At 43.5% G+C, this 14,596-nt stretch overlaps 1 protein-coding gene across 1 annotated transcript in view; it reads right to left on the bottom strand.

The window, feature by feature from the left end:
• The window catches only part of LRIG1 (leucine-rich repeats and immunoglobulin-like domains 1), a 54,516-nt gene that overhangs the window by 30,637 nt on the left and 9,283 nt on the right, over positions 1-14,596 (bottom strand). Inside the window, exon 3 of the mRNA XM_010077930.1 lies at positions 76-213. Within this exon, the coding sequence (XP_010076232.1) occupies positions 76-213 (138 nt within the window). The remainder of the gene's footprint in view (positions 1-75; positions 214-14,596) is intronic.

Here is a 14,596-nt window from a genome sequence, read left to right as displayed (position 1 = left end):
TTTAAAAGAAGGTTTGAGGCCCTTTTCTCTGCTGTAGTAACTCAACAAAAGCTGTTCCCAACAAGAAAAACTCACAGCTCCTTTATATGAAGTCCCTGCGGAAAGCAGCCGTTTCGGATTTCTGTGATGTCATTGAAACTCAGGTCCAACGTTTCCAGGGTAACGTAGGGCTTCAGCTGACTTGCTTCAATGCTGCGGATCCTGTTGTGATGCCTGAAACAGTCAGGAAGAGAAACAGAGACAATTTAGTTCTCTTGGAAAAAAACAGAAAGAATATCCAAGGCTGTGGCAGGCGCACAGGCTAGCCCAAGTTCATACACTAAGACTTACGGTGCTTCTCCAACAGTTAAGGACAAACCCACACCAGAGAGACCTTCCCTAACCCCCAAACTGTTCCTATGGCTAGAGACACTAGCTCACACATATTTGCGAGCTTCCAGATGCTTTTTCTGGTATGGTACAAGACTTTCCCCTTCTACAGAACTATTGACTCCATCATCAGTTTTTCTTCCAGTAATTTGGGCTCCGTTTCCTACAAGCCTGCACTTCCAGAATGGATTTTTCACATACAAGGACTGCAGGGCTGGATTTTAATCTCCCAGGCAAGGAGTGATCAATGGTTTAAGCAATCTGCTAATGTTTTACACAGAGGATGGGATTTTCAGAGCAGGAAAAAGCTAAGTAAATATGATTGCAGTAAAAGTTACAAAACATTGTTTCCTTAATTCCTAAGGACTCTTCTGAAAACTCACAGCTTTGGACCACGTTACAATGATTTGTAATGCACAGAAATACTGTAACAGGGCTTGCCAGATGCTCTTGCAAACATTTCCTCATCTTTTGCTACCTTTGTCCCACTGGGCAATCAGGACAGCTCCGCAATGCCAGTGCTCTGCCCAAGCACCAACTGCAGGATCAGACCCTCCAACGATGACCTGCATTAGCTGTCTTACCAGCCTGAAGGATTCAGTCTAACATTTTCCTTTAGAGAAGGTACTACAAGCTGTCCTCAGAGTTTCTGCAGCCATCAAACAGTTAAATACCTCTAGACCTCATCTGTACTCAACAAGATATAACTAAAAATCCCTGAGTCCTTTCCTCTGACTCCTTCCTGCCCTGAATCAGTAGAGAGAACAGTAACCAACTAAAAAAATACATCATGCATTAGTCACAAGAAATAGAGTACATGCCTGATGTGAATTTAGATCCGCCACTGATATTACCGGCAAGTCTGTGAGTGAGGCACTCACCAGACACTCGAGAACTTGCTGAATAATAAGAGATAGTAGAGAGGGTTCAGACAAGTACTGTTCCTTAATCCAGCCAGCTACCCACTGAGTAACCAGAAGAGAAGACAGCAACCAGTGAAAGCACTCTTGAATGCAAACCAGGACGTCCCAGCTCTCCTGACAAAGCATCAGCTCTTTGAAACAAACAAAAAAAAAGAGATGGATGGGCCAACTTCAGCCTTCCAGGCACTGAAGCTGATGGGTGTCTAGGAGCCCGCCTTCTTCAGCCTCACCCCCATTTCAGGCTCTCCCAGGGGTTCAGACAAGCCCCTTTCAAAACCTCTCCCCACAAAAGAAAACGCCAATAGCACATGGCAAGCGACTTGCTCCCCGCACTGTGATCTGCTCCTTTACCCTCTCTGTTATTAAAACCTGATTGTTTCACCACCACATTTGCTGGTGTCTGTAACAGGAAGAGGGTAAAAACTCCATCTCCAGAACAATTTGCTTTCTGGAGACTCACACTTTAAAGAGCCAGCACATGACCCTCGCTTACACTGGGGACACATTCACAGAAATGCTGCTTTGACTAAAGAGTTTAAATGCTACTTAATTAATTCAGGGCAGGCTCACAAACAAAATGGACAAATTTTACACCACTATAGCATTGTGCTGTTAATATGATGCAAAAAGGTGTCAAGAAAATCAAAGAAAAGTTGTAACTTATGTTCTCAAACTGGTTATTCCAGGGGTTACAGGCACACAGGTCTCTACAACCACAAACTGAACAAAAGACAATGATATGATTACTATCCCAATAAGCAATATTCATTTACAGCTAGAGAAAAAGACTGAATTTTCACATCCATGCACACAGTGGAACAGAAGTCCAGAGTAAAATACAGGAAAATTCACTATACCCACAATTTTTTCACCTCCACAAATTGAACACATGGGCGAGGGGCATTTCTCTTCCCCAAGGACTACTTTTTTTTTTTTTTTTTTTTTACAATGAAGCCAGATTAGTAGAATCAGCAAGTTCAAAAATTTCTGTTTTTTTTCCTCCTCAAAAGAAGAGAGTCCATTAAATGTGCCTGTGACCCTGATTCAGGAAAGCATCTCAACACAGACATAAGTGAAAGCAAACCTCTAGCGTGTTTTCTGGATCCCTCCTGAAGCAGGGGCTGTGAAGTTCAACTCTGATCTCATCTAGGCTGAGATGACCGAGATGAATCTGGCCGTAAATTAACAGGAAATGAAGGCTTGTACAAATGAACATGGAGAATCTATAAATTACCTGACAATCCCTGCGCAGGGCAGTGAAGTCTGCGAGGGACTGAGAGCACAGACTGAGTTTGGACGCAAAGTGGTCTTCAGAAGCCAATGTTATTTTTTGGAGTATTAATATTTCTGTGCTTTAGTTGCTCAACGTATATCCAATCCGCCTGTCTGCCAGATCTCCCAGCCCGTCCCAGAAGACAGACTTTAAGAAGGGAAGAAAAGGACAGGAAAGAACTATTTTGTTTGAGCCATATTTGCAGATTTCAGGTGACTTCTGTCTGTTTGCCTCTTGCTTTTCATGTGCTACAGCTGGCGGATTAGACGGATGCGTTATTTCACACAGGAAAAAAAACCAGGCTCCTTTCCCTCTCTCTGCCTCCTTTGAACATGGGCTGACTCCAAATGTAACTCTCAGCTCCAAACACCATCCCCGGCCAGTCCCAGCTGGGGAATGTCAGACAGTTTGCTGCAAAGCACTGCACTTCAAACAAAACCAACCCGACTAACTTTTCTTATACACAGCATGTGATATGAAGACAATATCATCCAAACCTTTTACTAGCTTGATTACATTTTATTCTTCATTCTTTCAGTAAGAGCTGGAATGTGATTTAACCCTTCCTGTTATTACTTGGATCCTTTTAGCTCATCTGCCTTTGTTCCCAATCTCATCGCAAGGTTTTTTACAAGAAAAAAAAAACAAACACAGAAAAACCAGTGACGTTATGACTTTGCCTCTCCCCTTCATCAGTGACTGGAAAAGGGCTGGATTTTTCCCAACTAGCTCCTTAGTTTACACTTCATTGGCTTCAAAGGTGCAAGATCAGATTTTAGTACCAATTGCCGAAACCAGCCTTTAAAGAACAAATTATCAGTGCTTCCATAACCAATTTGCCTCCAGATGTCTTTTCCTCTCCCCACTCCTTAGGTATCACAGCCTGGAAACAGCTTTCCCTGTCTCACTTCAATCAGTGTTACTTCAAGAGTGTAGGACAACAGGGTTTCAATGTAAGACTGAGCAATTAGAGCCCAGAGCAGGAGCCAAGTCTCTTAGTTTCTATTCCCAGCTCTGGCACTGACTCATCTGCCTCGGGCAAGTTTCTTAACCCCTCTCTACCCCTGTTTTACCAATCTGTACAGGAATGCAATACCGGACTAGGACGATGCAGGACTGCCTTCACTGAGGACTAAGAATTTGGAGCAAAAGCAGCTCAAGTGAAAAATAAATCACAGGACATAAGGAGCCTATCCAAGTCCATTTGGGTTTGCTCATCAATATAGAGGCATCTGGCTAAACCAGTTGGAACTTCCCAGTTCATACCGAGCCTCATTCCCAGAGACACTTCATTTACAGCTAACACAGACCTTAAACTGTAACATTTTAGCACCAAACTAAGGTAACTCAAAGTCAGCAATAGATTACTTTCACACACTCTGAGCTGCATACATATGGCAATTGCTCAGGAACTGCTTCGCCCTCAGGTCAGCATCAGCTACAGCTGCAAACTGAGAAAGAGAACTAAGGGAAGCTACCCTCCAGCCATCGCTGCTTAACCACCTGCACCCCAGTTTGACATCCTGAGGCAGCGCAGCCTCTTAGCCCTTGCACTTTGCACAGCTCTTGAATAGACCCCTCAGGATTACAGGGGATTTGGATTAACCTCAGACAACTTTTTGCTGAACCAAACCTGGGAGGACCACGTCAGGAAGCAAACGGACACTGCGCTCCTCCAGGCTGCTGTGAGACAGAAAAACAAGCAAAACGTTCCACTGAAGCCAAAGTGTGTTTGGGTTTGCTCTAAGTCGGGAGGGAGCTGAAGGGGGTGGCAGGAAAACAACAGGTGGCACAAAGTCAAAGGCTTGCAGCATTTCCAGGAATCTCAGCTTGTATTTTAGAGGTAAAGTTACGCTTTAATCCCGGTGGGTTTCCTCATTCAAAGCGTTTTTGTGAATATTTATTTGATAAACAGGCTGTGAAACATTTTCCACTAGACCTAATAGGAGAAGAATTCACCTTCCCCTTTGTAGCAAGCCTGTCCTTTAGAGAACACTAATCAGTTTAATTTAGACCGTGGCTTCAAACTACTTGTGTGAAATCCATGCAGAGAACAGCACAAACACGCTCCTTTGTTGTTCGAGCCACATCCACTTCCCCTCAGCAGCTGCCCGTTAGAAAGCTGACAGCAGAAAATCAAAGCAAGCAGACCCTCAGATGGGAATGTACCAGGGGCTTTAGTTGAACTGATTTAAATACAATCAGCACAAAACCTCCTGGTTTAGACAAAGCTTGAATTAAGGCTGCCTTGGCTGCTGGGAGTCTGCAGAGCAAATGTTTGGTGCAAAGGGAGGCTAAAGGCAGGGAGAAGTCATGTGCTTGGCCTTCATGTCGTGTCGGCTTACAGAGCTGGCTAGGCTCATGAAAAAAAAAAAGAAAGCCATAATACAGCAAACCTATTAAACTAACACCTGTTATAGGCATCAAAAATAAAACCAAGCTTCAAAAGAGAGGCTCCGCACCTCGGGTAGGGTTCTATTAATATGTGAGCACATTTTCAAAATTAGCATGTGGGGGAGATCACAAGACTGGAAACCAAGAGATTAAAAAGTTCAGGGTTTGGTTAATATTTTCATACTGGGAAAGTATGGAAGAAACCAAATGCTGGAGCCAGAAGGAGTTATGGGGTTTGCTACTGAAGGACAGGCAAGGTTTGGTGTCAGAGACAGGCCATGCAAAGGGAGCAAGATCAAAGGCACCGTAACAGGAGACGATCACATAAACCGTGACTAACCTATGCCTGGAATTACCTACCCTCTTCCTTTCCTACCTTCTCAATTCAGAGAAAATGGAAATCTAATATTGATGCTCCTAGAAACACTACAGAAGGTTCAAGATATGGGTTCGTAAACTCTCACCTTCGATGATCTGCCATCTGATTTTACACACACACACCCCCCACCCCCCCACAGTTTCAGAGTAGAATGCAATGCCTGAGCAATTCTCCAGAGAAGGATTATGGGGAACTGGTAACATGGAAGATATGTTTGTTTACAACAGCAGCAGCAACATAAATGTTTCTGTCTGTTCCAAACATGTTATTACAATCAATAACTGAAGATCTGCCTGAAGTGCTTCTTATTAATGTGTGGAAAGAAGAGAATGTAATTGTGACCTGGTCATCAGCTTTGACTCAAAAGTTCATATAGTTTATCAATGCACAGCTTCTTACATGATTTTAATGTTTTACTTTGAAAGAATTTTACTCCAGAAAGATTCCTCTGCCGTACTGGAACTTGAAAAAGATCTGCCTTAGTGCAATGAAGCTATTTCTGCACTAGAGGATTGAGCAAACATGCAGGTGACATGCTGGAAATCTATGGCAGACGATCCTCTACTTCTATGCAGGAGACCTTCCCTGAAAAACGGAACTGCTCAAAACACATAAGCCCTCATGCTTCCCTCCTGCTCCAGGAAAGCCCCACTAGCTGTCTAACACTTCACACTGTCACGTCAGCCTTGCCAGGACAATCCCACAAGACTCAAGATTTCATACCATTACAAAAATGCACATTTTTATTCAACGCAACATGTGCTGTATTTGCTTATAGGAACAGCCCTGCTACCCTTTCACAGTAAGGCTGCATGCATTATTGTCTGGGCGGGAAGCAAGAATGCATAGAAGCAGCCCCCACTTTTCTCAGATGCTCTGAATCACTCCTTCCCTGAGGAATCCTGGCCGATTCCCAGGCTGCCACAGATACAGCTCTGTTTGTTCAGGTGCTGGCTGCCGGAGGAGTGTTGCCGGCCCAGCCAGCCACTGCATTTTAGGGTCAGCCACAAAAAAAACCCCAACACCCCCCTCCCCCCCCATCCAAAACAACAGAAAACACCCATCTAAAAAAACCCTTGTCTAATTTTTACAGCTATACTAACTTTCCTTTAAAGGTTTACATGCTCTGCTTGAGACTGTTTGCCAAGATCTTTCCTCTCCCTCCCTAGTACTCCTTCAGAAGAAATCCTTTCTAACATGCAGCAAACAAAATCTATGACTATTTTACAGTTTTCATTTAAAACTGTCCTGTGTAAGTGTAAAGCAAGAACAGGCTGAGGGAGCCATCCCAACTACATCAAACTATGGCAGAAAGCCTGAAGACATTTCTCCATCTGCTGTACATCAGTTTCAAAACATCTATTTCAGGGGGCTTTCATTCATCAGGTTAAGTTCTTGCTTTGTGTTGGTGGTTTAGGATGGACAAGCATGAAGCAACCTACCCACAGCCCTACACAGGCTGGGACAGACAGGGGATTCAAGAAAAATGGTGGGGTATGTTTTGTGTTGTGTGGTTTTTTGGTGTGGGTTGTTTTGGGTTTTTTTTTTTGTTTGTTTTTTTGAGAAAAAAAAAAAACATAAGCTTTCATGGTCAAGTGACTGCATTGCTGTTCCAGGTCATGGACATCTACAATCAGAAATCAGTCTGGGAGATGGGATTTGCTCATTCATCCCTTTGGCCCTGGGAGCAGCAGCCACCTGCAAGTCAAGCCTATGACACTACAAAGGGGTGGGTTATGAACTCCTTATTCCCACAAGCAAACTATTACTCATGCAAATAGTTCCACTGCAGTCAACAGAACTATTTGTGTGAGACCAGTGTGACTCAAGGGCTACTCTAATGGCTACTCACAGGACCAAACCCATCTGCTTCTCACATTGACAGACTGCAACTGTTGACCCTGGTGCAGTCCAAGCATGGCCTCAGAGCATCCTTGGGCCCTGGATATCTGAACAGGGGCAGATGTAATCCTCCTGTGAGGCAGCCACACGAGTAAGAGCCAGGCAGAGATCACGCACACTGTTTAGAAGTTGGCTTTCAGAGCAGCTGGCCATAACTAAGGGCCTGGATTTGATGAACATTCATTAAGGGCTTTTGTTGGGTTCGGTATTTTGGTATGAAGTGCATGAAGGAGAGCCTTTCTTCTAACGTAACCAGAAATGCCACAGCCAGCAAGATACATATTCTGAGAGGATATTTGTGCATGAAACTTTGACTTGTTAGAAGAGCTTACGCCTGTGTGTTAGAGGCACTGAGGTAAGAGATGGAAGTTTGAAAAGCTCTCTCCCTCACTTTGATCTGCATTTACTCTCACTAGGTTTTTCTTGTCACCAGATGATTTTGGATATTTTTTGCAATATGCAACTTCATAAGCCTTCAGCATTCAACACCACTAGTACAGTAAAATGTGTGGAACAGGTAAGATTAGAAGTTAGTCATCTTTAAAACAGAGGCTCTTATCTCCTCAGCAAATTACACAACCTGTTATGACATCAAAGCAAATTAAGACTCCCAAAGACAAGACAGTTTCTGTCATGGGCACAGTACACCCATCAGCAACAGGGTGGTTCCAAGAGGACTAGAGTTTCTGCTCTCTTCTGGTTACACTGGCTGTTTCATGAAGACCATACAGAGGCTTTTTACATGATGCATTCACCAAGGGCACAGATCCGTTAAAAAGGATGTGCAAAGCATCTTCTGTTGTCTGTCAAAGTCCCTCTGTAAGGAGCCTTCTTGAACTTTCAGGAACTCAATACCAGAGCACAACCTTGCCTCTGTGCACAGCTCTACCTCAAATCATCTCAGCAATTATCTTCAGAGTCACCGTGTGCATCCCTCAATAGGATGATGCACCTGCTAGGGTTGCAGCCAGGCACCTTCATCAGGGTCTGCCCAACCTGTAATGCAGTCTGGCCAGTTCTCTGGCACAAGGGAGGGAGAGCACCACTAAGTCCCTGAGCATAATCAATGCTGGTTTTGGAACAGCCAGCTTCTTGAAACACCCCTTCTCCTCCAGTCTAAACCACTGCTCTTGTCACCCTTCAACTTCTCACATTCCCTGACCTCAGTCTGGAGCAAGCACTGAGAAAAGCTGCAAAGCACAGGAGAGGCCCTGCAGAGTGCTGAACTCTACTAAGGAAAAGAATTGTCCTATAGGAACAGAAGTGAGAGCATTGTGTAAGGTAAACAGCAGTTTTCATACAAGAATGCAGGAAACCACATGGCTCTGCACCAGCTGCTGAATGGAGTTGGGGGGCTCAGCAGAGCCTCTTTGTAAGAAGGGCTGCATCAGTACTTGAAAAGGGTCATTCAGTTGCTGGCGGATGACAGTCAGGTCAGTATTCTATGTTCTACATCTTTGGTCTGCTATTCTCCTGCTCTGCCATTGCTTCTCTTCCTCTTCCACTTTTACCTCAAGGGCTTTCTTCTGCTGCTGATACATGCCAGCCAAACTCAATTTTCTAGCACTGATTAAATGCATATGCCAGTCCTTGAAGTTGAGAAAGAACCCAGCTTCACCCCCACCCTTTTGCTGTTCTGATGAGTCCCTGCTCTCCACAGCCCTACACTTGTACAGCACTCAGCACAAGGACCCACTCCATATCAGGGCTGCTTCCCAACCCTCCCACACCCTTATCACAGTTTGTGATGAGGAGGGACAGATACTAAGACTCAGATCCAGCCCAGATGTCAATTTAACTAGCCCAGGGCAGAGGCTGGGGCTGCTACCCTATCCCACTCCCAAGCAGAGACAGCAGCCTCTTTTCATTTTCATCACAGGCAAGCTTTGAGCTTCAAATCAACAAGGGCAGCATTTTCATTTGAAAGCCAATAGGGTCCAGAATCACAGAGCATGTAGACACTTTTATCCTTAAAATCCTGATGCTGATTTTAGTTTCTCTTTGTGTAATAAATGATCAAAGTAAAGAAGATCCACCACAGCCTAGTAAGTGCATGTGTTTTGTGGGTGGCTTTGTTTTGCTTTTGTCTCTCCACAGGACTGAGGAGGGGAAAATACACAAGCAGAGAAGCAAATTAAGTGCAAACCAAATGTAATGACTCTGCCCATGATGCTGGGACATTAATCCAAGCTGTAATTACGAGCAGACTTCTTGATAGCATGCACTGTATGTGCCTGAAAACCATGATGTGACACAGGGGCTTTCCCCACCTTTCACAGGAGCACAATGAAAATGGGTGGATTTAACTACACAAGAGCTCTGTGACCCTGATGCTAAGGCAGGTAAATAAAGGTCACCACTCCTAACTATGTCTACTCTCCAAACCAAACTCCAAGTCTCATAGAACTTGTGGCAGAAGTTGCTAAAAGACTTGCCCTTTGAAGAAGGCAGCAGTTGGAGAAACACATTTTTGACCGGCCAGTCAAACTCCTGTTAACACTTCTGAGATGTAGATAGGCTGGCTGGTTAGTCTGTTCCAACATGACACACACTTGTGCTCTGTTGAAAGGGCTTATCTCTCTTGTCAGCAAGGTCACCAGAACAGGGATAGCCCCTGGGCTCAGCTGAGACTGCTAAACCTGCAAGGAGGAATAGAGCCTATACAGAAAAGCAACAGTCAAGTTCGGGAAGAAAACAGCTCTTTAACAAGTCTAGGCACCCTGTTATTAATAAAGCATGTCAAGTAGGAAGGATGGTTTCATAAAACTGCAGAACAAGGTGCCAAAAGATCCAGGGAACAGAAAATCTGAGCTCTGAAGTAGAACTGCTATTGTGCTAAGCCAGGCTGGTGTAAAACACTATCTGTCCAAGCTTCACTAGAGCAGATCCTGTAAAAATCAGTGGTAAGCATTCAGCACCACTTAGCCAATAAGTTCTTCAAGCTTGTTTAATATGACCATTTACTTCTTCAGTTGCTCTTATTTTGAAAAATAGGACAGCTGTATCAAGAACATAATGGGGGGGAAGGTCTTCCATAAGACTACTAAAAAGGTGTTCCTTTTCCAGGGTACTTGGAAAACGAAGAGTCCAATCCCTTCCCCTAGTTGTTTATTGCTAATCACCCCTCCGCTCAGCAACTGCTTCCACACAGTGTGATCTGCAGTATATGGATTAGACAGAAGACATTAAGTCTAAAAACTCTGAGCAATTTATAGATTCTTTCTTTTGACATCAAGTCTTAATTCTTCCCCTCTCCCCAACTTATTTTTCTCTGCTCAGATCTGACCACTCAGTTGTCTTTGCACTCGTACAACCCTGCACTCCTGTTTAATTTTCCAGCTGCCTTTGCTATTTTCCCTGACGTGCAATTGAACATTAAATGGTTTGACAGGCAGAACATGTACTCACCCAACCACTTATTCCCAATCAATATTCACATGGAATTCCTGTTAACAAGCAAGAGTTATGCACACATTTAGAAGGGAGAGTGGCCTCTTAAGTGATCACTTCATCTAAAGGTATGACTGATCACTTTCTCATCTACCTTAACCAGCAATCAGATTTCCATCCCACATACCCCCAGCAGGGCTATTTTTTTTGCAAGAGTAAGATCTAACTTTGTGATCTCGATTGTTCGTCTCTGCAATTAATCAGGGTTAATTAATCATGGGTTAAAAACAACAGAAAATCCAGCACACAGCTTGCTTTTATTCAGTTAAAAAAATAGCTTTCTAGATTTTTTTTAACTAATCTTTTCCAACCTAGACATGGCAGAATGACATCTCAGTGAACACTGTTTACACTAGTGTTTCTTTACCCTGAGTTGCACACTATTCCTAATGGTGCCAGTGGAAGCAATGATGGAAGTGCTAAACACTGTACGGAGCTGAAGGTAAATGGCAAAACTGATGTTTTACTCATTGGACTTTGAACCACATGGGCAGGATTCATTTTTTTAACACCTCTACTGAAACAGTTTTAGCCTTGTTATATGCAAAGGAACTAAAAGCCACTGTCTGTTCTCAAGCCTTCCAGTACACTTGAAGGTAAATAAAATTGAGATTTTGAAAGTGCTGTAGGACACCATACTTTAAAAAAGAAATAAAAGTCACAATTCTACCCCCACCCCTGTTCTTACTCCTCAATAGGCATCTATTTGATGCTCTGAGGGAGCACCACTAGTCTAACTACCAGGATAAACTGACAACTAATAATGAGGACTAACTGGGCAATCTCAGTAGGGAGGAAAGCACAGAAACAGTAACACATACTCAGTTTCTTGGTTTTGTGCAATTTTATTACAAAACTGAATCAGCCAAGCTTTCAGAGAAAAATGGGTAGGGAATTCTACACAGAAATAGTTTAACTTGCTTTTAGTACAGCTGCAACTCTGCTTTTACTCACTACGAGCATGCTAAAATGCCATTACTAGCAGTTTTTAGGCAGGAAACTCCAATATGCTAAAACACCTTTTGATTCAGCAACTTATTTCTGTTTGAAATCTGCTCAGCCTGTGAAGACTAACAAAGGAATTGCTTTTGTAGACATGTGCTTTATTTGCCATATGCTATTAAATGAGACAGACGTCTACCACAGATATTAATAGTAGCAAGTTTGGGCTATTCTAAGGCTCAAATATGAGGCTATTTTTCATATTGACCTTAACAAAAGATCATGGTCACAAATGACCCTAACAACTAATCTAGGCTTGATCTGCAGAGGGACAGAGTTTGGAAATCATCTTGTGCATTACACATGACACACACCTGCCCTCAGACAACTACATTAATGAGTTACACCTGCCCTGGAACAATACCTGCTCCTCAGCTCAGAGGAAGCAGGTCTACTCAAACAGGTATTTACTTGGTCTTGAGGTTGTACGAATACGTGGAACACACACAAAAACAGATCCTGTCCCAGTATTCCAACTTCTATGTTGTGTTCCATCCCACAAGACCGTTTCTGTCCTCTCCTTCCTCCAGAACAAATACCAACCTAGCACAGCCTGCTAAGCAGCACGCAGACGTCAGGGCAGACCCAGCCCAACACAAAGCCATTTGTTACTTGCAAAAGCTGCCATAGCTGCACAGAACTGTTATCCTCACTAGTAAATACATAATAAAGTAGCCTCAAGGGCTAACTGGTATTCCATCAGCTGCCACCAACTTTCATTATCTTTTCCTTATAGTCGATTTTCACACTGCTCTATACATGTTCAGATTCTTTCTGATGCTCTTTTGGGGAGCGTGAGGACTATGTGGTTTACTGATGCTGCTTTTCTAGAAGAAATGGTTACTTATTTCCCTGGAATACCCTCAGATCCTTTGCTGCTTCCATGTGCTCACATTATAATCTGAAAGCTCAAACAGGACATGCAAATTTAGACCAGTTCCAACAGCCCGAAAGAGAAGTCAAAACAGCATCTCTTCTAGTGCTTGGGAGCACATGATTAATGAGAATTTCCTCCACTGGGAAAGGCTCTTGCAGTCTTTGGCCTCAAAAACTAGTAGACTTTACACACCACAGCCTTACTGTGAACTCCGAGCAAAACAAACATGAGAGGTGGGTTTCAGAATATCACACGCCTGTACACTACTTGCGTACTGAACAGCCTGACTGCCAGCATTCTTTCTATTCACCTTTCCTCATCAATGTACTCATGTTCAAAAATAGAAGCTGCGTAGTAGAGCCTGTAGCATGGACCAAATTCTCAGAAAGCAACTCTCTCTCCAGCTTCTGAGGGCAATTGCCTGAGTAAGCACTGGAGAATTGGTCCCCGTAGACACTACACCACGTAAGAACTGATGCAAGGAGGGACTGGTGGGTTAATCTTCTCCCACTGCTGGATCTACATCTGCATATACCACTTTGCCTTACTTACCAGGGAAAGTTTTCTTTGTGCAAGTAATTATGCAGTGCGGTTTTCTGAGCTGCCCAAGACACATCCTGCACACAAGCACAGTCTGCTGACTTCAACCGGACCCTGCAAACGGCTGCATCTGAGTCATCTGGATTTTGTGCTTGTAAGTACAAAACCACTTGCTGTGACCTACATGGAATTAAGAGTATTCTCCTTATTTCTAATTGTTAGATCATCCTTTTTTTAACTCCAGCAAAGATGACTTGCAGACTAAATCTCTTGGGGGTCAAGGCAGTTGTTTTGTTTGTACAGCAATTAGCACAGCAGGATACCAGGCCACAAATGGCCTCCAAGGCTACATCTATACTACCCTGTTAGCTCAAACCTCAATTTTTCATTTAAGCCCAAACTTCAGAGCTATCAACACCGCCTACACAGAGGTTTATACTCTGGCCTAGTTGGGAACATGAAGTGAGCTCACACCTCATGTAGAGACCAGCTCAGGCTTAAGCTGTGCTCTATGAACAGCACAGATAAAACAGTTTTGAGCTCTTTCCTCTGGCAGGGGTCACCCAGAGGCTGCCATGAGCAGGAACTGAAGCTGCAGTTAGTTCTCCTGTTACTCAGCCAAGTCTTCACCATCTTAACTCAAAAGGCAAAGACAAACTAGAGTCACCCACCTCAACATCACCATCTCAGCTCCTGGGAAAAGCTTGGGGAAATTAAGGTGTATTTGCTAGATCACATGTGAATCAGCAGAGTACAGTGACTGCTAGCATTCTTTCATCTTACGTAGCACGACATGTTTGTCTTGGGTGAAAGCAAAACAGCAGCTTGAAGAATCTAGCAGACCACATGAGTCTTTGGAAAGAGGCTCTGCAAACCCCATTCGACAACACCAGTGAAGCACTGCAAATAGCACAAAGGTAACAGTTGCTTTACCAAGCCTTCACTAAGAAAGCACGAGGCAATAGCTCCAGAAGGAGGATCAAAAGCATGATCCCAATTCTCTCACTTCAGGGATCTCCAAGACAGGTCAACTCAATCCAGTACAAAGGTCATGAGATATGAGAATTAAAGCCAAAGTCAGACAAGAAACAAGGGTCACATTACTAACAATGTGACGATTTTAACCAGAATTACAATGAAATCTCCAGCACTTAGAGGAAAAGCTCTCCAAGAAACCATGCAATTCAAATAGAAACATTACTCCCGATGCCAAAATTACCACCTGCAGTCTTTGACCTGTCTTACTTCCAACGTCTAGATGGAGTACCATCGAGTACCATCCTTTTCACAAGGACCATGCTGCCCCAGTCAGCATCTGAGCTCACCAGAACTAGCATGTTCCCTGCCACTCCCAGGTTCCAATTCTCCATGTATTTAAGTTTTCAAATTTTACATGATATATTTTACCTGTGGCACAGTAGATCACTTACCCTTCTCTTATTAGCCCTCTGTTTAATTACAGTTTAATGTGAATTGACCTTTACACT

Source organism: Pterocles gutturalis, unplaced genomic scaffold, assembly GCF_000699245.1.
Source record: "Pterocles gutturalis isolate BGI_N339 unplaced genomic scaffold, ASM69924v1 scaffold3151, whole genome shotgun sequence".
NCBI classification, from domain to species: domain Eukaryota; kingdom Metazoa; phylum Chordata; class Aves; order Pterocliformes; family Pteroclidae; genus Pterocles; species Pterocles gutturalis.
Note: the sequence above shows the minus strand (reverse complement) of the source record. Positions and strands in the feature narration are given on the sequence as shown.